Raw genomic sequence first — 26,388 nt, 5'->3', positions numbered from 1 at the left:
TTTGTATGGTGAGAAGAGATTACAAGGAACTCAGATTTAGATAGATCCATTGGGAGGTTTATTTACAGAAGGATCAAATGAAGAGGGAAGGTACTTTTTAAAAGCACTAGTTAATGTAATTTGAAATGTGCTTAGTATGGAAACAGATGGCCATGGCTACAATTTTTTATGTGGGGCATTATTTCAGAAACTGTATTAAGCCTTCACTGAGAAGTATAGGATGAATGGGTTTTAGAAACAAGGGGTAGGATTCAGCCGCCTAAACGTCAAGTGACATTTCATATGCCTTTGGATATTCTTTTGTCTTCTAGCTTCTTTTATGGAAGGTGGCAAGTCTCCCATAGGTCCTGTGTCCTAGGTCCTTGTAAATGTAGGGTTTATAAAATGTCTCTAGATTACTATGTTTAGGCAATGAGTCACTCCCAAACTTTGTTTACTACTCACTGTTCTCTTTGACCCTATGTAGTAATTGTTTTCACCTATGTGCTGTGCCTGTTACCTGATTAGGCAACAAAAACGTTTCAAACAGGAGAACAATGAATGATCAGTACAGATGTTTAGTGTGACGTTTCGTATTAATATTTGTCAACATTAAAAAATACCATATTGATAATTTCACAGTAATTTGAATGCTATCAAATAATGAATGATTTGATCTTATGAACTGTAGCAAACCCAAAGCACCTTTCATTTATATGAAGATAAGGTATTTGAACAGCACTGACTGGACGCTGGGAGAATGGACTGCAGGATAGTGTGGAGTCTCAGTTGGTAAATGCTTGTTGCTGACCATTAAATTCTGTCATTAGTTTGCATTTATATTTAACTTGGCATGAATACAGATCTCTACGGTAGAATTAAATATATTTTGCAATATTGTGTATTTTTTTTCTTTGACTGATCTGCAGGCTCTCCCTTCGTAAAATTAAAAAACAGACCCCTGAAAAGCAAGTGCTATTCCCAAATTCTTCACAATCAAAATCATATCCAGACACCCACAGAGCTTGGAAGTCCTTCATAAACAGACTTAGGGAAGGAAATCTTTATATAGTATTTCTCAAAGCATTCACTAAGTGTATCAACAAAGTTTGCTTTGGGCAAAACAATAAGTTAGACGTACCTGGCTGGTAGGGTTTTTTGCGTCCTCCAAAATTTTTCTACGTTACTGGGATTCGAATGTAAGCGCTTTGAGGAATCTTCTCTGACAGCACAGGGGGCTTGTGGCATGGAGAGACAGCCTGATGGAGGGGAATCTATCTGCTTAATTTGCAGATGTGCTCCTGAGAACTGAGTCTGCTGTGGCTAACTGGCTGTGACTGTTTTTTTTTGTTTCCTCATCTTCAGATGGCACAACAAGAAACCCACCAGCCTCCAGAAGCTTTAACTCTTTGTAGTAGAACCAGACCAGAGTGAGAGTAGATGTCTGTTAGTTAAATTGTAAATTTCTGCAGTGTAGTGTACACTCCTTTATAGTTTAATTTTTTACACTGCTAAACCTGTCAAAAGCTCATGACCTTTTTTGGATTTTTTTCAGTGCTATTGGAATATAAAAATGTAATCTAACATAATTTTTGAGTTCAAAGAGAAAAATAACTTCAATAGCTAGTAAAAGAAAACAACTCCTGCTGATTGGCATACTACTGCTTTGCCTGGGAATGCTCGGCTGCAAGTAGGCAGTGACATTGAAACAGAGCAAAGGAAGTGACAAATGCATGCAACCCAGTGAGTGAGGACTAACTAAAAGTCCAATTCAAAGTCCACTCAAGTAATTAGGAATGTCCTTTCTTCTACTTCAGTGACCTTCTGATCAGACCTTAAAAGACTAATAAAATTTTGCACCCTTCTGCAGCACTTTTCATCAGTTTCACAGCGCTTTTCTCCAACAAAAAGTAATTAGACTCTGGGAAGTCCTCTGGGAACATATCCTTTCAACAGCTAGCAGTGCTGGGGCACAGAGGGTAAGCCACTTGCATAACATAGCACACCAAATAAACAGAAAAACCTGGAAAACAATTCACTCTTCATAGCTCCCTGCTTTTGTTTTCCTAGCCCTACTTCACCCACTCCTGAGTTACATCATCAGCTGCAAGGTATTTTAGAAATATCTCATCTTCCATTTGAAACTGCTGTGAGAATAGAATTAGAAAGAGTTTGAAATGGAATTTGATTAATACAGCAAAGCAAACAAACCGAATGTTTGCGAAAATTGTCCTGAGACATTGAATAACTGTAATGCAAGTAGGATGTGGTGACGTTTCTCATCTGAAATACAGCGGCTCTAAGGCACTGTGCCCTGTAGCATCCATATGGACCTGTTACTTCTGAAACAAAGATAGACTGTACTGAAGAGTGGAATGCTGAAGAACTTAACTTCCCCCAAAGTTAAGGGCATTCAGATCATATTTATTTCTATTTTCGGTAGCACCTAGATGATACTTGACAGCTTCTTATCCAAGTGCTTGACATAGTCTGACCCTTGCTTGGGTTTGTGATCAGAGATCTACTGGCAAAAGAGATACAAATGTTTAAGCTAAAAATCCGCCCCCCAATTGTGTCTCATTTAATATTTTACATTAATTTTATTCTCCTTCTGCCAACTGACATACCTTATCTTTAGAAAATCTTTTTCCAATTACTGTGGCTGAAAAGACAGAGAAATTAAAGTTTGTTGGCAACAGCATGTCAGCTTTGGATGAAAGCATGGTCTGTCCAAGCTGGTCTTCTGTAACTGTCAGTGACAAACTGCTTTGGAGGAGCTGCAGCAAGTAGTTTCAGAATAATGTATCTACAAGGCAGGAAAATCATGTTCAGAACTGTCCAGGTCATAGCAAGAACATCTAGGATTTGCATCCTGAATTTATTTGGCAGAGAACCCATGCGAAAATGAATAAATAGACTTTTCCTTCACCATTTCTATTTTAATAACATTGACATAGGTAGTATGTTTTCAGCAGATTGCTTACTGTTACAGAAATGCTTTGTTTCACTTGATTTTCTTCTTCTACAGTTAATTACTTAAAATAATATGTGGTTTACATCTTCACCCCAAGTCATCCCAAATTGTACTGAGATATTTCCAGGATTTTCAGCATATTTTCTGCCAGTAGAACACAGTCATCTCTGAGCTGGAACATAGCTGGCTCCCCGTGGGTTGCAGTAATGCACTCCAGCTCAGCAGGGAAAGGCGGCCTTACTCATTTGTGCAGGGCTAGCCAGCCAGAATGCAAATATTCTGGATATTTAGCCAGGACCTGTGAGATGAAACCTGTGAAAAAAATGGCACAGGGAGTCCAGCGTCCTACAGTCTTCAATTTTCTGTCTCATCTAAAAACATCAGTAAACAGTATTTAACATGTGAGAGACAGCGCTTTATTCAGAGGTCTCGTCAAAAATAGCTGATTGAATCCAGCTGTGCTTTGCCAAATCCAGGACAGTCGCATTCCAGGGGACAGTGGCTACTGCATTTTGGAGGAGTGTGTGGTGCACAGGAAACATTACCCCTGTCATGGGCTGCCAGGTGGTCTTTAAAGGGAGCAGCATTCTTCAAGCCACTGGAAATTCATAAAAAAAGCCTTCTGATCATGAATGGACTGACATAATAGCACTGAAATCAAACAGGACCAATGTGCTAGACTGCAATTAAAGCTCTTAGATATATCCCTTAAAGCTCATGCGAGCTGGGCACGAGAGTCACGTGGTTTTGACCATCGCAAAGGTCGGCTCTAAGGCTCAGTAATGCAATTATGCAAACAGATGCAGCTCCCATCCACGAAAATTGCTGATGCGTTAAGTGTGTGCCCTTGAGGCCTCCTGCTGAAGGCAGTGGCAAACATCCAGTTGATATAAACAGGATTAGCTGTTGCAGATCACATTGAATTGAGAGATGCTGCAAGGAACCTCATCTGAGAGTTTTTGCCCTTTGTAATTGAAACTTTTTGTTTTAGTTTGTTCCCACACTTCAGTTGACCCGCACCTGCTCGTGGCCAGAGCTTGCTGCCGTGGGGTTTGCTCCAGGAGCTCTGCCACCCTGCAGGTGGTGGGTAGCGGGGAGGAGGAGGAAGAAAAGTAGGGCAGGACAGTAGAGCAGGGAGGGCTTTCGTTTGCAACTGTAGCTTTGCAGATGTCTAGACAAAAAGAAAACAGTTGGCTGCCCTCTGGGAAGTGTGTAACCTTCCTGTGCTGCCTCACTGGAAATGATTTACATCTTCCTGGGGCAGGAATTCCCAGAATCACTCCTTTCACTTGGCCCACTTTCAAAGTGCCAGCCTGGGATGTTTGTTAAGGTAGTGACCACAGTCCGTAGCTAACGCTGAACATTTATTAAGGACAGGCTTGAGTTCCAGCTTTGCCTGCCTCTCTGCTACATGGGGGCTGATTGTCTGCACTCCAGTATAGCAGTAGTGCGGGTGTGCGTACCCTGGTAACATCTGCTTTGCCTAGCATGGAGTAAGCACAGCTTTCTGGGCCGTTTGTGAGTGGTATTTCTGATGAGGCTATGCTTTCACATTTGCCTAAACATCTATGACAGGCTGCCAAAAGGGGCAATCCTGCATCCTTCCCTTGCTCCCACTGCATGTTCTCACTGTCTCGTTGTGCAGGCACTCACAATCATGTGGCTCTAAGGCAGATCAGAAAATGTGTATTTAAAACTGGATATATATTTGCTCAGTTTAGTTTCAGCTTTTATATTGGCAGTTTATTTTGTCTGGCCAAGAGATGGGCTGGAATGAAAAGTTGCAGGTGAAGAGGGAGACAGGGTGGTAGTGGCCTTTTTGGGAGCAGCTAGCACTTAAGCTTAAATTGATTCTGACTGCAGTCGTCTGATACAGGCTTATTCCTTTTGCAAAAGTGCTACCTCGTTCTTTATTGCTGCAGTAATATTGTAGCAAATCCATACTCTAGAGTTTTCTTGACTCACTAATGTGGTAAATGGTAGTAAGACAGCAAGGAGTGGAAATCAGATACTTTTTCTCCAAAAGTACTAATCATTGCTCTTCTGATTGAGTTTACTTCAGCTGATAACAATATAGGACCTAGGTCATTAATTTTATGTGTATTTAATCCAGCTTCCATGAGCAAGCTTTGCACAATTATATGGGTGCATGTATTACATGGCGTGACTTCTACAGTATTGCTGCCTACAGTACTGCTGCAGGTTGGGATGTTACATTTTGTAAGAGGCAGCATGCTGTTATGTAGCTCCTGGAACAGGTTGGAGAGGAGACTAATGTCCTGAATCACAGTTTGCTTTCTCATTGTCCTTAGGAGGCAGGAAGCAGCTCTGGTTCTGTACTTGGTCCCTTGACAATTTACTGCACACTTAAGACTTGCCTATATGCCTGCAGTATTGCCTAACTAGGAGGGGCAGGCGCTGATTTCTCCCCTCTAGTGACCAGTGACAGGACCCGAGGGAATGGCAGGAAGATGTGCCAGGGGAGGTTTAGGCTGGATATTAGGAAAAGGCTCTTCACCCAGAGGGTGGTGGAGTACTGGAACAGGCTCCCCAGGGAGGCAGTCATGGCACCAAGCCTGATGATATTCAAGAAGTGCTTGGACAACGCCCTCAGAGACATGGGGTGAATTTGGGTTGTCCTTGTGCAGGAACAGGAGTCAGACTTGATGATCCTTATGGGTCCCTTCCAACTCAGGACATTCTATGATTCTATGATAACTATATGAGTGGTCAACCTGCAGTGATCATTTCTGCATTGCTTTTACCAGCCCACCCCATCACTATTGACAGTTTTTATGTTGCTGAACTAGCCAGGCCAAGAGAGTCCCCAGAATCAAGGGCTTTAGTGCATACTGACATGTAAAACCTTTATGGATGAGAGGTGTTAGAGAAATACTTGTTGCTTAGCTCTGGATTGTTGGTTGTAAGAGAGTAGGATTGCCCTTATGAGAGATTACTTAGATCTGAAGTGTTAAAGACCCCTTTGAAAAAAGTTAGTTGTGACAGGTGTAGTTACTCTGCTAGCACCAGGCATTGTCCAGTGGTAGCAGAGTATAAGATGTAAAAATAATGTGTTTGTGTTCAGTATGACTTATGCAGACATAGGCTATAAAATAATGAGAACAGCTGTATCTAGTGATCTTTTCCATGAACCTATGAGTGATCTATAAATAAACATTTCTGAATATCCATGTTTTTGTTGAGAATGACTTTTGGAAGATAAATTCATAGTGTGGAAACCTGACTTTAACCTATGCCAGAAACACTAGGAAGTTTTGTTTGTTTGTTTGTTTGTTTTTCAGAAGAATAAAATATGTAAGGTTTTAGTGAGTTTGTAGGGAGGATTAGCTTATTGCTCTTTCCATTTAAAAATTCAGAATCTTGATTTTTCTTTCATTGCCTATATTGTATTTAAAAAAAAACATAATAAAGCACTCAAAAATGCAGCATAAAAGAAGAAGCCTATATTGCACCACATTTTTTATTGTTTAATAGAACTAATAATTATGTAATTGAAATCATGCTCACTTGACATGCCTCTGTGGTTCAGTGCAGAGATTTGTGGTTTGGCTTAAACTCCTGGGAAGAACACTGCATTTTGAGAACTAAAATTGATTTTGCACAATCTGCTGATGATCAACAAGGCTTAATGAATGATCGCCTCAAGGAACCTCATTACAGTAATTAGGATGGATGAGCAGGAGTGAAATGCAAAAAGAAGAAAGTATAGTTGCTGCTTGAATGTATCACTTACTGATATTTGACTCTAAAACTATCCAGAGCCAGCATGGGCTTGAAACCTCCAGGTTAGTTTGATGCCTTTTGGGAAAAAGAAGATATGTTTTTTATTTCGGTAGTAGTTACTCTCTAGCAGAACAATGCAGTTGTTTCATTCGTAGAGGTATGACTGTATCCAGTTCATAAATTGTGGGTGATTCCAATCTATTATTGTATATTTTTTTCATTTTTCATGGTAGTTCAGAGAAGTCATTGCCTTGAAGCTGTGAACTGCATGGTTGCTGAAGCCTTTTACTTATGTAGAATGTACTGGTTAGCTCCTTAGCAAAGGTGAGCATCTTCTGGTCAGCCTGGTTTCAGCTGTTCACATCACAAAACTTCTCTACAGCTGACACAGTATGGTGTTCATTTAAGAGAGACTCAGCAATAAAGTAGGTGGGAAGCAGCAGAAAACCAAAATGGAGTGAAAATGAAAAATACAAAAACCTTGATAGGTTGAGGTACATTGTGAACGTCCTACCCATATGTTCAGTTTCAGGGATAGTGGATGTTCTCCAAATACCATCCTCTGTTCTTGCTTTCATTTAGCGTGATGCAATAGCACCCTGCAGTTCTTCAAAATAATGGAAAACAGGGGGAGACAGGTAGTGCTATCTGCCAGTGTCTCCTCTCTATTGTTTGAGTAAATGGCTGTTCTGATAGAACCTAGGCTTTTATTAGGACCTAGCTGTTTTTTCCTCTGCATGAGGATATGATTCTGTAGACATAAATAACAGTTGTGCAAGGGAAGATTAGGTCTGTGTTGGACCTTCACCTCTGTAGTCCATTTTGCATTTTATTTCTTGCTTTAGATTTTGGAAGCAAAACTGTAAAGTTCTTATAAAAAGCAATGTACGGTGGATGCCAAAATGGCAAATAGGGTTTTCTCCCCTCATTTCCAATTTAGGATTTATTTAAATATGAATAATTTAGTGAACTCACATTCCGGAATTCTTTGGGGCTTTTCTTTTTTTTCCTAGAAGGAAAAATAAGGAAATGTGGCCTACGAATTACAAGTTATTTTATTTTCTTAAGCCAAGATCAATACCTTTGACATAGCTGATAGCAGATCTCATATACTAATGCCTGCAGTATATTGGCTGTAGGAGAGCTACTCTGGATTTACCGCTTTGACTTGGGTAAGAATTTGGTCTATTTGCTGGTAAAAAAAGCTGTTAGTCTTGAGGAAGTAATCTTTTCCCATGCTTGGAATATGCAGGGAATTTTCTCTGCTTTTTTTTTTTTTTTTTTTGAAGTAGTACTGTTTTGATTATGCTTCTCCCAATGCATACATATTGAAGTGCACGCTAGCAGAAAATATGTATGCTCAGTGAAATATATGTTTAAAACCTTTAGAGGTAACTTCCTAATCTCCATACGTTAGGAGATTTCAGGTATTAAATTTTAGATTATATTCTAACAGCATCCTGCTCTTGCTTTTTCATGAGGCTGATGTTCAGAATTTTGCAATTGTACTTTGGCTAAAACTTCGTCAAGCTGAATTCAGCACTGCATTTCCTGAGTTAAAACCTGGTGTTTATCCAAAGACTTGTTGCACTATTGCTTCTCTAGAGCTTAACCAGTAGAAGATGTTAAAATCTGAAGTGGAGTTTCCATAGTTCTGCAGGAAGCAGAGGCTGTGCAGCAGAGAAGAATTGAACTATAGCATTTTGATAACACCTGGTCTGGATGCTTGATCTTAGGCTGATGACCTGGTGGCTGTAGAACATGGCATTAACTGAGAAAGCTGCCAGTCATCTTGGTTAAAGATACAACTGTTCCCGCAAATTGCCTATCAATTTTCTAGGTTTCTAGAGCATTTTAGAGTAAAGGAATCTAAGCTTTATTCCCAGCCCTCTTTTGATTTATTTATAAGTCATTTAAATTCTTGGTGACTCAGTTTTTTCATGTGTTGTTTAAAATAATATTTGTTTGGTCTTCCTCATGGGGCTATTTTGAAGTTTATTTCATTAGTGTTTATAAAGGACTTGGAGATCCTAGATGCCAGATGCCAAAGAAAAACAAAAGGTTGTTATTACCATTTGCTTGATTAAATATATATATTTTTTTCTTTGACACTAGCCTTACAAATCGCTTCAGTCTTCCATATAATGAAATTTACCTCAAATAATGACTGTAATAACTGAACAATAATGAGGAATAGAAGGCATTGCTTCCCTCTGAAACCACCATAATTTGCATAAACCACTCTGAGAGTCTGGTAAATTATATTCTGCTTGGTCAGTCCACAGAGAGATTAATACTGGTTTGTTTTTTGTAAAACATTAGAAAACTTAAACTTTAGGTCATCTGGGTGTGCGTGTGTTTTTATATCTTCGGAACATTAGTCTTCTTTACAAGTAGGCAATCCAACAAAATTAGAGTTTGACATTAGAAATCATGCTTTGTTTTCCTGCTGGGCTCTGAACAATTTTTGCTCGATCTTATTTAACTTTAAAATCAGGTTGGCAGCCTTTCCTTAGTGTAGTTGATTTGAACTTTTTGCCGAAGAATTAAGTTCTCATTCCCAAAAGACACTTCTTAATACTGCGGTAAATCAAGAGAAGAAACACGGGAACACATGAAAATTAGGTACTTAGTGTATAATGCATTCTTGCACCTTTATCACATTTATGTATGCAAACTGGGCATTTACATTTTTTAATTAAGTTGCCAACATGTGAGGCAATATGCCAGTTATGTCCACGTCCTCACCTGTGCTCTGCTGCTGCTAGTAGTCTGGTCCTATGTGTATCAAAAATAAGTAATACTATTAACTATTTAGTATCACACAGCTGTTAAAATGCATTTACACAGCTTTTATAAGTGAGAGACAAGGTTAACTTCAGCATACTTCACTGAGAGCTGTTTCAGGGCCATTACTTCCCTTAGAGTCTGGTAAAGTGATGAAGATGGGTTAGAAAGCTGTTGCTGCATGACTGAAGTGGAGCTTTCAGGTCTAGAAGAGCTTCAGTGGGGTTCCTTCAAGTCTCAGCATTTGTTCCTTTCTTGAGACTGGTCCTCACCTCCTTACATGGCTGCCCAGTTCCATCATACCCTCCCCGTCCTGTGTGCTGTCTCAGCATACACACACATCTCATCATGATTTAACATGCTATCCAAAATCTGGGTGAGTGGCTTTGATTCTACAGCAAGCAGTGCACCTGCAGAATGGTGGATTCAGTCCAAATTTTGAATGTACAGGTGTCCCAGTTGTTATATCCAACACGCTAGTGAGCAGTGTCACTGCTTCTGCAAAGCAGGCAGGGGTTGTAAGACTGAACAACTTAAAATGAGGGGGAATGAACACTACTGAGAGAGGATGGCACTTCTGTGGCCCATATTACCCAAGGACATAAATTTCAGGCATAGATGATCACAGTCTCTCCATTTGCACTTAAAATTGCTATGTTCACATGAATTTTGGGGGAAATGTCACGTAAAGGCCCACTGACAAGATCTGAACTTCACAAGGAGAGAAGAAAAATCTGACAATCTTCTGCTCCTCTATGTGAATTAGGGACTCTTCTGTTAATTTGTTTTGGTTTGTTTTTGTTTTTTTTTTTTTTCCTACAGATACGTATGGCTCTTTTCTTTCTATTGCAGAAGCAGCCTACTAAAGCAGATGTACCTGTTCAACTGTCAAGGTGTGGATCATGGGAGAACAACTGTTGAACAACAGCATCCTTGATCAATTTATTAATAGCCATGAGCAGTCATATGAAGAGTTTCTAAATACTTTCACTTATCTTTTGAAAGGTATGTAACTTCCCAAATGTCCCATTAGAAACTGCAGCCAGAAGGGAGGGTAAAAAGAGAAGCAGTAGTATTTAGTGTTGTTCTACTACTCATTTGCTTTATGACCTTAGGCAAATCCTTGTGATGGTTTTGTTTCTCCTATCAGCAGTGGGATCCCTAAAGACAACTTTCCTTAGCTTGATTCACAGGCTGCTAAGGTAGGTCTTTACAGATGTTTAGCCATGTTTTGCTCCCTTGGTTTAGGAAGATGGAGAGCATGCATTATTTGGAAGGGTAGGCTTTTCCTAAGAATATCCTGCATTGTTTTGTAGAGAAGTTTCCATAAAAGAAGAAGAGCCTAAGGTCTTAATAGTGCGAGATGGCCTAAGATTAGGGGTGTGCAATTTGGATACTTTCACAGATTTACTAACACTGGCTCGCTGTGCTATGCTGTCGTGTGCGCCAAGGTAACAGATAACTTGGGTGAAGGCACATCAGGACATCAGATTAGGATATTACGCTGAAAAGGTCTTATGCTCTGCAGATGAAATAAAAGGTGGGGCTTGACCTTGACCTGAGCATTACAGAATTACAGGCAGTTCAGATCTGCATCCAAATCCTGTAGCTCAGTTTCATTTCTTTTGGCCATGTTAAGTCAGGTGCCAGAAAAATAAATGTGAACTACATATCACTCACAGTTCTCTTTACTACAGCTTTGCACTAAAAATGACGTCCTCATCTTATTTCAGAAGCCCTGTATTTTTCAGTTACAGCACGTGACATGCTCCATTGATTGGCAGTCAGAAGTCTGTCCTGTCCTTGTTCTTCAGGCAGAACTAAGTGTCAGTCACAGGCACTGTGCAGAAAATCAGTGGGGGAGTAGAGGCTGCCATAGAAATAATCTTGTGGCAACCTTCTGTCTCCTCCCAGTAAAAAGCAGAAGAGAAAGGAGGCACTGGAGGATGAGATAAGAGGATTGAAAATTAGGTTCTGGTGTTCTGTATGTATGATTGATACACTGGCTATAGCTCCTATCTTAGAAGCATGATGTATATCATGATGCTACTTGCAAAAGCCTCAGCATGTATTTCAGTCATTTTCGTTGTCACTGTAGAATCTGCCACTAAAACTGTATGAAAGGTAGAGCTGTAGGTGAATCAAATGTTTAGAAATACAGTTTCCTATGCTGATGTAAACGAAACAGCTCAGCTTGTTTTCCTCACACCTTCATTTTCCTACCATACCCAAAGGTGCTGGTTTGCATTATAAACCAACAACCTGCAAAAATTCCACTTAAAGCACAAAGTATTTTAGCATCAGAGTCATTTGGCTTTAAATTTTTTTCTTAAAAAAAGCAACTGTGATAGCTTAATAAGACTATCTGCTAATAGGTTCCAGAAATTTTCACTTTTATGTGTGACTGAGGGGATATATTTGTGGTTATTGTCAAGTAAAATCTGACCATTTTCAGATTACCTTTCTGAATTTGGCCTGATAAGGGTGTTGATCCACACGCTAAATCTTTGTACAGTGAGCATTAATATCAGAATTTGCAGTCCTGCTTAATTAGATATGGAGGTAGCTATTTGTATATGCAAATAGCCAAGCCCATTCAGTTGTGGGTGTAAATACATAGGAGTTCTTTAAAAAAGATTCCTTGGAAAACATCACCATGTGATAGATTTTTGACTGTCATAACACTGGAAACAGAAGGCACAGATATAACTAATTTGATCCCACTGATTTCACAGGGCACCATATTTATATAAGGTGATTTTCACTTGGACATGAATTTATACTAGCTCTCTAGTTGGGTTTGCAAGGATATTTTCACCATGAGTTTCTACGCTATTCTTGAAAGCATCTTATAAGAATCTGGTTTCCTAACTGATGTTTAATTTTTCTTCATTACTTAAATGTACACACAGTTGTGCTGGCTTTGGCTGGGATAGTTTTCTAAAAGGACTGTCATGATCTAACCCCAGCCAGCTACTAAGCACCGCACAGCTGCTCACTCACTCCCCCCTGCCCCACTCTGCCCCCACCCCATCAGACAGGGAAGAGAATTGTAAGGGTAAAAGTGAGAAAGCTCATGGGCTGAGATAAAAACAGTTGAATAGGTAAAGCAAAAGCTGTGTGTGCGAGCAAAGCAAAACAAGGAATTAATTCACTCCTTCCCTTCGGCAGGCAGGTGCTCAGCCGTCTCCGGGAAAGCAGGGCTCCATCACGCCTAATGGTTACTGGGGAAGACAAACACCGTAACAGACACTGAATGTCCCTCACTTCCTTCTTCTTCCTCCAGCTTTATATGTTGAGCATGATGTCATATGACACGGAATATCCCTTGGGTCAGTTGGGGTCAGCTGTCCCAGCTGTGTCCCCTCCCAGCTTCTTGGGCACTCCCAGCCCACTCGCTGGTGGGGTGAGAGGCAGAAAAGGCCTTGACTCTGTGTAAGCCCTGCTCGGCAGTAACTGAAACATCCCTGTATTATCACCACTGTTTCCAGCACAAATCCAAAACATCGCCCCATATTAGCTACTGTGAAGAAAATTATCCCAGCTGAAAGCAGCACAACTCCTAAGCGCAGAAAACGGGATTTATGGTTTGATAGTTGTCTTACATGTCAAAATCCACTTGATAGGCTTCATAATAAGAGAGGTATAATCTCACTCCTCTAGAAACCATAGCAACAAAATGCAAATTAAAATATAAAATGGTGTTGCTTCTATTGTTTGTAATAATAAAGTAATATAAAATAATATCTCTATTGACCACTTTAATAAAGGATTAATTCTGAACACATCCAAAGTGTTTTTTTTTCATCAAAAGAATAACATTAACAAAATGAATAGAGAGGTGAAAGGGCTGGTGGAACCCATGGGGATATAATTTAGTACTAGAGCACAGGTCCAAAAAGATGAAATTCTTCATGCTCACTGCAAAGCTTTGTAGAAGTTTTCAGCATCTGGAAAAAACGACCACCTCTTGTCCAAATCCAAAGCAAAGATATCGGTAAGAGGAATAATTTTTTAGTCATTTACTTTAATACATTCATTTGTGCTGCACTCTAGAATCACTGAAACCCCTTATGCTTATACCAAGTTACATATTTGAGTTTGTTAGTTTGTTCTTTAAGCTTTAAGTATAAAAACAGTCTGATAATAAAACAGCTGACTGGCTTTTGCTTTGAGGTTGTACAACTCACTATGCTTTTTAAATCCAAAGATATATCTTACATGTGATTTCTTGACTGTGCAGTTGAAGAAGCCTCAGAAGAGTTGGATTTACAAGGAATCAATGTCACAGATTTCTGTAGATGTGGTCAATGAGTGGTCTCTTCAGAACCTAACACTTCCTAGAACAACTTTGGACAAAATCTCATGGAAAGAGACCCAGTCCCCGGTTTTTTAAAAAAGTGCCACACAGGCAAGAAACTCTTTCATATCTTAGGAAGAGTGTTTGAAATCTGGTGGAGAGAAATATAATGTCCAAAATTAGAAGGCAGCATCTGCTCATTTTTCTAAACTCAGAGGAAGGTTGGGAAATTCACTGGGGCATAAAATATCTCCTTTGACCTTCTACAAAAAATACAGAAAAAAAAATGGTCCAAGCTTCAAACTTTTCACCTAGATTTTAAATTACTCCTTTCACACTTCTAAAAATATGGATCCTGGATCAGTCAGAAGCATAGAGAAATGCTGCCATGAATAAAATTCTTATCCAAACCCAAGTTTAGATTACTATTTTTTCTATGGTCCTGGCCATTTGACCACTGGCATTAAATTCAGTCTGTTCCTGCTGTTTTGCTCTGTTTCATATAGCTCACACTGCCTGGCAGTGTGTTGAAATCTGAAGACTCTTGATCAGACCCATCTCTAAGCAAACTGAACCTTGGATATATACTTCATAGTTTCAGTGCTGTTTTGATGCTTCTGTGCCGAGCAAGCTGCCAAGCAGAGGAAGTTGGAAAGTGGCTGGCCACTTCTCTGCTTCCAGGTGGCATGCAAGAGCCATATTCTGTGTTGTGATCAGATTAATTTAATTCCCCAGTGAAAGCTGAGTGATGTATTTAGTTCACAGTCCATTTGACAGTAGCTGTCTGCTTCCTTTTTTTGTTAACCACATTTAGGAAAAACAACTTTAAACTTCCTATGTAATTGTCAGTGGAGGTACTTCAGAAATGTGAATCTTAACAGTAGAAAGCGTAGGAGAAAACTATATAAGAAATGACATTAAATTCACTTTAATTTTAAAAATGGACCAGTAGGACAATGCTAGCCCCAAGAGAAATTTGCAACCTTCTTCCTATGAGTGGATTTGCCAATAAAAGCAACTAGGCAGTTCAATAAAACTAATTAAATTAATCTGTCATCCCCAGGGAATTTAAACAGGGCATGAAATAGGGAAACAGCATCAATTCAGAGCTTTTATTGATGTGTTGTGCTGGATCATTGGAAAGAATTGTTTGGGAGAAAAAATTTGCAATTTTCTATTGATCATAAATTCAGTAACTATCTCTATGTAACCTCCATTCAATATAGTATAAAATCAAATACCATACAGAACCCCGAAATGTAGAAAAAACTCCAGACATAGGGATGCAAACATAATGGATTATTTTTCAAATAATAATAGCTGATCTGTTTTATGGATATTTGTTGTCCTTAGATCTCAGTAGTATTTGCTATGCAAAGTACTTCATCTCCATTATGTAGACAGAAAAAAAGTAGGCAAAAAGAGGGGAAATGACTCGTGTTCGTTTACACAGTAGTTCACTGGCAGCACCAGATAAGGACAGAGACACTTGGACTCCCAGAAACTTTGGCAGTCCTCGAACAATAGTACTTTGCTAATAGCAATTTTTTTTTCTTTTCTGTGGTGCCTTTATTACTAAACAGTTTCTAAAGATTGTTTCAGATTGAAAAAAAAATGTATTTTAATTCTGTTGCATAAGGTAGTTTTTATAAAATGTAGAAAAGAGATATTTAGTAATTTTGCTGTTGATACTTTGATACAGATTCCATCCTATAGTGGCACATTGGCTATGGTTGAATTCTGTAGTACTATAAAAAGCAGTAGCACAGGATGAACTTTTGCTCTAGCTCATCACCTTTCCTTGAAAAGCATTGAAGTGTGCTAAATGCAGCTGTTGGCTAAGTTTCATGTCATTGCAGTGGGGTCAGGAAGCACTGTTAGCACTCTTTTTCAGATGTGGAAATGACACAAAGCCAATAATGTCAGAGATCAAAGCCATATAGTGGTTCAACAGGACAACCAGAAACAGAAATCAAGTGACCTCACTTCCAATTTAGTGCTGTACTCTTTACAGAATTGTGTACTTTTCTGTGTCCAGTATAAAATCACATAGAAATGCCTAATTTCAAGAAGTAGGTATTTGCCTGTAAAAAAATCAGGCCTTTTTGAAGATGCCTTAATGTCTTAATTATAATATCCAAAATTGAGCATTTTTTAAACTCTTGGGCTCTCTGACATTTTAACTTGTTGCCACCTGCTGTTATCTTTTTATGATATTATCTGTTAAGAAAGAAATGCTTTGAACGGAGGTGTCAGGTGCTTTTAATTATATGCAATTCACTTGTTTCTTACAGGGCTTATCTACTTACCTGTTAGTGCTGAATTCTTCTAGAATGCAAGTACACAGAAGGTTTTCAATATCAGTTCTGTCCTGATTTATTAGTATATCACCTGCTCTTTTCAAGTGCTCCCACCATATCTATTTCCTTGTCTGAGGATGAATTTAAGCACATTTGTGGTTGCTTTGACTGTAGAAAAGAAAAAAATCCCCAAGTATAACAAACACAGTTCTTATTCAAATACATTCTTTTAGCTAAGCTTCAAAGCATAGCTCAGTGTAGCCAAGACTCAGAAACAAGTGTGGAGTTCCTGTACACTGAACTAGTATTCTGGCATTGGTTACTGTGTAATTTAAGGCTCTTCCTAAACCACCCCTCAAACACCATTTCTGAAATGTAACAGTATTTGCATACTTCAAAGAACAGTGTAGATTTTCTGATGCCATGGGAAGCAGGCCCACCTTTAACAACTTCTGGAAAAAGTCTTCCAGCTTTTATGTCCTGATACACTGTCAAATTATAATTGCAAAATACTATCAGCTGTACTGCCTGTGCTTTACAAAGCTGGTTTTCCCCCACCATATAAACACTCTTTATTGTTAGAACTAGAAATCTGATCTAGTATGTTGGCATTGCTTGGTAGCGATAGATACCACTTGATCCGTTCTAGATAGTAAGAGGTGTAAGAGGTGTAGCTCCCTTAATAGGACTCTGCTTGTTAATATCAGCTGAGGATCTGCTCTAAGTTTTCTGTTGTAGTTTTCTGAAGTTTTTAAAGATTATCTATTGGAAGAAGTAGGATTTTTACTCACGGCAGGCTGCTGAAATGGTCAAGTGCACATATGCCTTGTTACTTAACTGACTGCATTACAATATTCAAATGGAGAAGGTATCTGGCAACAGCACTGTTGAACCGTGGAAGAATAATACATATTTTTAAATGATCAGCTGGGGTGAATGTGGTATAAACAGGAAATACTGCCCCTTTTCTAACACTGACACTATCTAGAGCACAACAGAGACATAGAGGTTGACACAGATAAACACTACCCAAAACCAGAACATATAGGTTCCATTAAGGAAAAAGGGAGAGATTCTGATACAGTAAAAGAACAGTTAAGCTTCTGAAAATTAAGAGCTGAGTTAGTTTTGAAGAAGTATTGCTGTACATTAAGCTAATGCATGTGTGTGAGAGTGGCTGAAATACTTGAGAGTAACAGTCATTTGTCTTTCCCCGGAAGGAGTATGTACAAAAAAAAGTCCTTTCCTGTCTGGTTTTTAAATATACTACAGTAAGGGAAGTAACCAAAAATGGCAGTCAAAAGTAATAATTGGGACTTAAGAATTTACCCTTTTAAGTCAGAAATTGTCCCACTGTAGTTACTTGTCCCAGTCCATGGAATATGTGTTTATCCTAGCTGAGGACATGGTATAGTGAAATTTCATTAGGAAACTGGCATTACTGAGAAACGAATCAAACCCATATTACTGATTATAGTAAAAGCTGACCATTTTTGAAGGGGAAAAAAAAGGTAAACAATGCTTTTTGCTGATTACTTGTCATTTAATCAGGGTAGGACATGAGGGGAAAAGGCTGCACCAGCTGAATCTCTGTTCTGGTGTAAAGAGGAAAGAATTCCATAGGCATAAGTGAGTTACGCTGGGGAAGCATTGCAGTGAAGGAAAGGGGATTCAGCAGCAAAAATGCCCTTGTTAATTGGAGTTGAAGTAGAAGCAGAACACCACGATGTTTGACATATTGGACTTTCAAGATGTGGTACAAATATTAATTTGCATATTTAGCTATTATTTTCTCTGCTATATAGATTAAGTTACTTTGACAGAAGAGTTGTTCTTGTTCCATGCTACTGTGAGATCACTGTCATTGAAATTAGTGAGGGTTTTGGTCGAGTAAGACTGGAATGGGGCTTTAGGAATTCAGATACCTAGGGGACAGATATTCAGATGCTGAGGGTTGGCAGATATGATATAGTATCTACGGAACATCCACTGCATTTCTGGGTGGCACTAAGTGGTTAGGCAGGATCCCCTACGACTCTTAAAACAGCAATACATAACAAAGTTTAGGTGCCTGAATAGCACCTGGATTGTTCTTACTTACGGACAGGCATATAGGATCCTAATACTGAAATCCTCCAGGTACTTGCTTGGGCTTTTTGTCATGAAAAGTTGGACAAACTGCATTGATTTACAGAGATTTATGCATTTAGATACATGGAAACAGGACGATAGCTCGAGAATGTAAATCGGAGCAGGATGATATACAAGCAGAGGGAGGCTGCAAGGTTTGAATGGGTTACTGCAGAAAATCTGGGAGCTGCTTTGATTGAATTATCAAAAATAAGTAGAAGGCTTTAAAAATTATCTTCCCAACAAATTGGGTTTTTGGCCCTGAAATTTGTTTTTTCCCTCTTACAGCATGGCATTTAGGGTAAATGAACAACACCATCCAATGGTTTTCAGAGTTGCAAATAGGTAAATAAAAGTACTTCTACTGTATGTTACGGTCTTTTGAACATCTCAAAGTGATATTTTATGGACACATTTCAGTGACAGGGTTTGTTCTTGTTTTAAAATGTGGCTGTTTGATGACAGTGTGTTTGAAGAATGGAGCTAGTGAATGAACATGAAATTTATACTTGTGACCTCTGTGCAAGACAGTTATCATGCTACTGGGAGTAAAATTATTTTTTGTTCAGGAGTCCTGCACAAAGTCATTGTATTATTTGAACCCCATGTTTTCCGTTGAAGCATAACTTGGAAGGGATTTAAGCGATTCACAGGCCTTCTGCTGGCCCTCAGTCCAGCATTTTGAGGACACAGTAGTTTGGATCTTACAATAGCAGCTTTGCTGGTTTTTTTTTTGTTTGTTTGTTTTTTTTAAGTTAAAGGGGCCTGTTTCTCATTCTCACCCAATTTTTGTTTTTGGAATGAATTCATGGAATTGAAAGAAGGTGGGAAATACCTGGTAGTTTTTATTGTTTTGTCCAGTGTATTATCCCAAGCCAGGTTTTCTACAGTATGTTATTGATCGCTGCATCTGGTCTGGCTTTGAAATGTTTCAAACCACGAGACTTTTATCATTCTTCTGGGGCTACTATTTTATCTAACAGATTCCACTGACGGGGATTGTCTCCCGATAATCCTGGTAGCTCTCTTCTCTGGCTTTGTGATAAGTGACCCCATTATTCTTTGAAATATGTGGGTGATCAGTGGACATTTTCAAAAGATTCCCTTCCAAATTGGAACACAAAGAGAATTTTAAACAATATAGAGGATAGATAGTGGGAGAGAAAAAAAAATTATCAAGCTGGATATACTTTCTGATAGAAATAAGATTCTGATGCCTGCAACATACTTCTCAGTGACACACAATTATGATGGATACTACTCTTGAGAGACTCAGATTTACTTTTCTAGAGACCTAAGCTGGCTTGTTATTTCATTGTTAAGGTACTGACAGTGGAATTTCCAAAAAGCAAGACTGAAAAACTGTCTTCAGGGTGAATATGTGAATCTTTTCATCATTTCAGCCTTCTTCTTCTGTTACTTTTTGTTTTGTTTGTATCACTTATTTTGGACTTTTGTCACATGTTGTAAAGGCCAGTGTTGTACATCTGGGCCTTGGCAGATTTAGAACTGTGACTGTGAATAATGAGTCAATTCTCATTTAGTCAGGTGGAAGGCAGGGTGATCCTCTTGCTGGCTTGAATGTAATCCTTCCTCTTTCCCTTTCTCTTTCAGAAGTAAGGACAGACATAATTGAAATTCAGAACACCATCAAAGGCTGTGATATTTCTTTGCAGATTTTTGTTTCTTTAAATGTAGACCAATTTATGTGTGTTGTTTTAAATAATATTTTTTAAGATGATGACTGTTACTACTTCAAGAGAGCCGGTTATGTGATGCATGCATTGAGAAACTATAGGTATCAGTAGTTACTTTGAACATCTGAAGGTGGATCTGAGTGGCCCTGAGGGACTGTGCTTGAGGCTAGCTACGTGATGTTTGAGTCACCTCCTCCCCTCCAATTTATGTGGCATAGCGTCATTATACACATGGTTGCATAGCTGATATTCTGTCCACAGCATGCATTTCACAACTGCTTTGGGTTGTTTAGACTTTTTCCTTTTGAATTCTTCTTCACTTGCAGTCATGGATTTAGTATCATATTGCAGTTGTGAATGTTTAATCAAATGTAGTGTTTAATATTCTAGAACCCAATAACTGTGCAGTGGTCTTTACCAGAAAAAAGTTTCTGACAGCAGTTTATGACAGATATCGTAGGAAAAGGCATAGTGCTTCTAGCTGTAGTCTGGGATTGGTAAATGTCACAAAAATACTATGAATGCACTTGATTTCTTATTACCTCATTTAATCTTTCTAGCTTTTTAACTGTGACAATAGCTCAGCTGTGCAGAAAATATGTAACCTAATAAAATAAGTTTGTCAGCTCGTGTGTACTGTATAATTTTAACTGTCCAACTCTGTGTCATAGGTCTTTTGATGCTAAAAGTGATATTATTTTTATTTGGAGAATTCAGAACCTGTATTTTGGAGAAGGATGATGTGATTTATGTCCCAGAAGAACAACCATAGTTGTATCCAAGATAGGCACAGGCTTATGTAGGAATATCATGTTTATTCAGAGCCTTTTGGGTGTATGAATTATGTGGCTGCTCATTCCAGTTGATGATGCCTTTTGTCTCTCTGTTGATCTGGCTGAGAAAAGTGTATGCCTTCCAGAAGCTTCTTCTCACTTCTCATACATAAAGTCTCCTGATGTGCACAGGGAGGAATCTGGGTCCTCAGTCCCTGTTGTTACTCTATAGGTGTGCACATGTTTGGCTGCATAATTTGCTGATACACACATACCCTAAAATACATTAATATCCTCTTGTGGCTTGTCAGTCTTTAATATCAAACTTGTCAGTTCTTAGTATAGAACAGGAATTCTGTCCTGTTTTACCACTACAGTAACAAAAGATTGAAGCTTTCTGAGCTAGTCATCTAGTCCTTCCTATAACATAGGGTGACAGTAAAAGTGTCTTCAAATAGTGGGTGACCATTTTACCTGAAGAGAATTTAAAAGATGGTTTCTTGTGTGCCATTGCTTCATTTCCATGGCTTGAAAAATAGAGTGTGTAGGAAGAAGAGATAACCCATATGTACTGCTGTTTCCAAATATTGTTTTAGGAAAGTACTTGCTAAAAAAGCAGGGAGAAGCCAGATGCCATATCAAGAGATCTGGGATTTAGGAATTATTCAGAAGATCCATCTGTGATCTGAGCATTAAAATCTGTTCACTAGATTGCTCTGGTCTGGTGCAATTTACTTTCTATGAACCTTGTCTTTTATGAGCGTGAACTTCAGGTTATGCCCAGGCTGCCATCCCTTTCTGTGTGTCATAGTAACTGGAGCGCAGAACTGTCCCTGGGCATTAATAACTCTTTGGTGGATGGCTGAATGCAGTAACCCCAAAGGCATCATTAAAACTCTCCACAAGAATTACTTCAATGCCTGTAACATATAATTATGCTTTAGAGATGCACTGCAGTGTTTCTTATTGTTACAAAGTAGATTTTTCAAACTAAACCCAAGAAACTCTGTTAAATGAGCATTTATTTTTCATTAAGAACATGTGGTGTGAAGTTAATTTGAATTGATTGTCCTATAGCTGTTCCATATTTGATAATGAGACTTTCATAATAAAAAGTCCTGCGTTTTTACTTTGGCCATGACATGTAAGTATATTTTTTGCCATGTTGTAGGAAAAAATTATTCAGCATGGGTTCGGAAATCCATACTTCCATGTGCATGCTTGTCCTCATCTGTAATCAGTTCCTAGATCCAGTCTGTACTGTTGAGATTTAACTTGATGGTCACCTAGCTGTATCTTAATTCTGCTGTTCTTTGGCTGTTCTGTGGCTGTTCCATGCCCCATCGACCCAGGTGGTAGGGCAGTCAGAAGCTCTAATAGTTTTCTTAACTTTGCTCCTGTTGTCCAAGGAGTTGTTAAAGGTTGGAAAGACATTACAAGCTGTCATTGAAAGACTCAGTTATGCTTCTGAATACTTTCCTATTTCCACTGAGGGCCAAATTAACCACAATTGATGTATAAAATAAACACGAGAGAAGTTATTCCAATCTTCTGTCAGTGTACTGGCAAAACATTTTTCTAGCCTGTCTTTCAAGACCAAAGGAATCCCCTAAGGGAACAAACCCTGCTTGAACATCTGTATTTAATTAATCTTTAATCTGAGGACCTGAACTTTTGGCAGTTAAATATCACTGGCGTACTGCTGTTTGTTAGTCTGATCCCAGTAAAAAAATATTTACTCACAAAATTTTCCCACCCAGTCAGTTTGCTGATATAGGGAGGAAACTGAATCGGTAACAGGCCAAGTCAAGAGCATACTATAGTTGTTAAACACTGAAAACACTAGTGCCTAAAGAGAACAGCTTAGATGAGGTGTTTTACTAACTAAAGATACCGGGGCTAGGTTATAGGACCTGTCAGTGCATCTCATCACGTGGTCCTGGACTGGTGGAGATTCTGGCAGTGGTGCCCACGGACACCTGAGAGCTCTGTGGGTGCTGGCCCTGGGCAGGCTCACAGCCAGTATCAGTATCAGCTCTGACAAGAACTGCCACGGCTTACTTCTACTCTAGACAACATGGGCATTTGCTCTAATGGTTGTGAGGTTCACACACAGGGCACATGTTTGGTTTCGTAGTCAGTATAAACAGGGTGATACCAAAGTATTGAGGTAGAAAATACAAGAACTCCTCCATTTTTGGACCAGACCATTACTGTACTATGTTCAAAATCAGAGTCCTTTCTTGTGCTTGATAAGAAGGTACACCATAGGTTGGTATGTGAAGGAATATGTGAACTGGAAGTGCTTAAGTGATCAAGTGATTTTGTGAGCACAGATCTCACGTAAGCATCATTGCTGGACTTTTAAAACTAGACATGTAAGTGTTGGGAGTGTGCTGGGGAATGAGCGGGGTTCTGGTTTTAATTCTGAAAATGTACATCTAAAATAGCCCTAGAGTGTGCATGCAGTTGCTATGGGGTTTATAGTAGTTTTGCAAAGAGACTCTTCATATGTGCAGGTGCTTGCAGTGCCACATGAAGGCATGTGCGCAAATGTTATATGCCTTTTTGTGCGGCATTCAGAGAGCATTTAAACAAAGTTTTAAAATAAAAACTAAGCTGTAACCTTACTTACTGTCTTGCTTTTTTGGGTATTTTGAGCTCTCGGGTTATTTTATCAAGCTTTCAGTATATTGCATAAGCTTTTGAGACAATGAATTCTTCAGTATTGAGGGACAGGTGATACTCCATGCACTTGAAGTTCAAACTACATATTCAGTTTTATGGTAAAGATTGCAAAATATGTGTATATGTTGCACATGGAATCTCTGAGCATGAGAGGAGGAGTGAATGCGTAAATTAAGTCAATATCAGATCTAAGGAAATTCACATTTTTCTTTTTCTTGAATAGTCCATTATGTTATCTGATCTGGTGTGATCCTCCTTGCAGAGGAAGAGGGAAAGGCAATTGAAGGAAGTAAAGTGGACTCCCTAAGAAAAACATTTTCTACTTCTGAATTATCAAACAGAAATAAACAGGATGGCTCACCTGGAAGAAGCAAAGAAATGTGGGTGTCTCTTCCACTACAGATGCCAAATGAGAATGAGGTAATGGTTAACATTTGTCCATGTGGGCAAGCACCACATTCAAACAGATTAAAATATGGGGAGATATACTGTCCAAATGTTAGAGGCTAGTGGTATTTACCCCATCTGAGGCAAATATTTAAAATACTACCTAAGTGTGTAATGCTTACAGAGGCACCTGCAGGGATCATGTTTGGCAGTGGCATTTGCTCTACTGAAGAGCTGGCATAATCTAACTAATAAATAAGACGCCCTGCAAGGACCTTTGTAGTGCTTTCACTGAAGGCTGCAGTTAACAGTAGAGGTTGGCAAAAAGTAAAAAGTCTTGGAAGTATGGATGCCAGCATGCGCAGATTGATTTTGTTTCTTGGGGTTTTTAGCAAGTACTGAATTCTGTATTACTGAAGCTAGATTGCTTCAGTTACCTAAAGCAAACAGTAGGAAGGCCAGAGGCATTTTTAATCTTCTGAAACATAGGAGATTAGGGATTTAATGTGTAGGGACAGGAAAACAACAGACATCATCTGGAGAGACGGAGATGGAAATCTGAGTCTACTTGTTAAGAACTTATGCCCTCCTGCCTGAATAACAAATAACTAAGCTGCAATCTAGCCTGTACTCAAAAATTCCCTTCATTAAACTTTTTATTAAAGAAGAAGTAGCAGGGCATTTTGTGCAATACACAGAGCAGCATACTTAAGTGCCTTCAAATGATGGGCCTGCCAGGCCTCAGTCAAAGAGCACAAGCTGTCATTTTCCTCCCTGCTAGCACATGCCTTTGAGGTGGAATCAAGCAAGGCTTTTAAAACAATCACATTCTGTCAGTTCATTGTATAAAAATAACAACAAGAATCTTTTTGCCATTTTTCTCATGAAGAATATGGTTGCCTCGTTGGGATAGACTGCCTTTGGGTGTCTTACTCTAGCCACTTTGTATTGGCTTTCTGCCCCATAAAGCAATGTGCAACTTCCATTATCTTTTATTTAATGGAACATCTTAATACTTGTCTTTGTTGCTACAGAAAAAAGTTTCAGGCATGGCTGCACATTTTTGTCACATTAACAGTTTAAGAAACAAACACAGTAATAGTAGAATGCATCAGAAAAATTGCTAGCATCCTAGCAGGAAGAGGCTGTAGCACAGCAAGTTGGCCACTGTAACCTTTAAGCCTGCCCTGAGGAAAGGCAAGAAGGAAAAAAACTGCTCTTGAAAACAACGTTTCTGTTCTAAATGCTGCTTTTTAGGCATGTTATGATTACTTGCACTGTTCCAGTTGATTCAGTTTGGTCCCATGTAGGATTTCAGAGGATTACCTGCATACATTCTATTTTCAGGAGCACTGCATTCAATTTTTTAAAAATCTTAGAAACACCATAAAGGATCTGTATGTGTAAATCAGTAGGAGATTCTACTGTGATTTTGGTTCTGTTTCGTGCATATAAGTATTTCTGCCTATCTGTCTACAGACAGTGACGAATGAGAGCTGGAAAGCTGGTGGCTCTGATGGAAATGATCTCAGTCTGTCTGAAGGAGTGAAGGTGAGGTTTTATTTTCTTTGAAGTGGGGATTATGAGTAGAACATGACTGATTTTTGCTTTATTCATTTGTAGAGTACTTGGGATTTGTTGATGTATTTCTTTTCCGTCAGTGGGACCATCCAAATTTTTTTTCAAATATTAATAAGTATGTATTTTTAAAGTGTAAAGATTATGTAAGTGTTGATGAGAATGGTATCAAATCAGGTTGGAAAAAATTATCTAAAAGCATCTCTAATTACTGAATGGAAACACAGAAGACTACCCAGTGCATGCAGTAAAACCTCCGTGGTAACACTATTTGCACATAGGCTGGGAAAGGCCTTCCGCTCTCACCCCCTGCATCTACTCAGAGTGCTACCTGAAATAAGAAACCTCCTTTCTTGTGGAATGTTTTAGATAGTTTTGCCTGTTTTGAAGGGACATCAGCCTGAAAAAACAGTAGTGCAATGTCCCAGATGAAGTACTAAAAATTTAATAATTCTTAGCTTTTTTTATTTCCCATTCAGTTCACCATTAGTATCAAAACAGAAGGACCAAGCTGTACTTTGCCTACAGCATGTATTGCCTTTGTGCTATATGCAGTGAGCTTTGCAAAACTGCAGAGTAACTTATCATGTATCTTTTTCCTATGAAAATATTTTACTTCTCCATCTTCCCACTAAGTTCCTGTACACCATGAGCTCCTTTCCCATTGCTCTAGTTGATATGCAGCAATTTTGGCACCAATTCTTTGCCTATACTTAAAAGTATTTCCTTTGGGTTACACATTTCAAATAAAATTCATATGCTTTCTTGGAAAAATACAGGGGAGAATGGAGGAAATAAAGGAGGCAATGTATTGCTTTTTTGCTTTGCTCTAGATTGCACTATAAGAAATTGAATTAATACATTTTAATCTATTTTCCAATTTTGGTTTTTATGGCAGGTGGACAAGTGCTTAGATTTGGAGGATATAGACACAGGCGAAGAGACATGCAGTGGTAGGTTCCCCCCACTTCATATTCATTGTTACTGTCTGTCTTTGGATGCAAGAGTATGGACATTGTTTAAAGCACCATTTCTCCTCAAAAAATATGTT

At 38.8% G+C, this 26,388-nt stretch overlaps 1 protein-coding gene across 10 annotated transcripts in view; it reads left to right on the top strand.

The window, feature by feature from the left end:
* The window catches only part of IFTAP (intraflagellar transport associated protein), a 56,299-nt gene that overhangs the window by 2,587 nt on the left and 27,324 nt on the right, over positions 1–26,388 (top strand). For all 10 annotated transcript variants that reach the window (XM_075094324.1, XM_075094320.1, XM_075094323.1 and 7 more), the window contains 4 exons: positions 10,337–10,489; positions 23,635–23,792; positions 25,239–25,310; positions 26,236–26,290. In XM_075094324.1, the coding sequence (XP_074950425.1) occupies positions 10,387–10,489; positions 23,635–23,792; positions 25,239–25,310; positions 26,236–26,290 (388 nt within the window). In that variant the 5' untranslated portion in view covers positions 10,337–10,386. The remainder of the gene's footprint in view (positions 1–10,336; positions 10,490–23,634; positions 23,793–25,238; positions 25,311–26,235; positions 26,291–26,388) is intronic.

The sequence above is a fragment of the Phalacrocorax aristotelis genome, chromosome 5, assembly GCF_949628215.1.
Source record: "Phalacrocorax aristotelis chromosome 5, bGulAri2.1, whole genome shotgun sequence".
NCBI classification, from domain to species: domain Eukaryota; kingdom Metazoa; phylum Chordata; class Aves; order Suliformes; family Phalacrocoracidae; genus Phalacrocorax; species Phalacrocorax aristotelis.
This window is presented reverse-complemented; position numbering and strand designations above follow the sequence as displayed.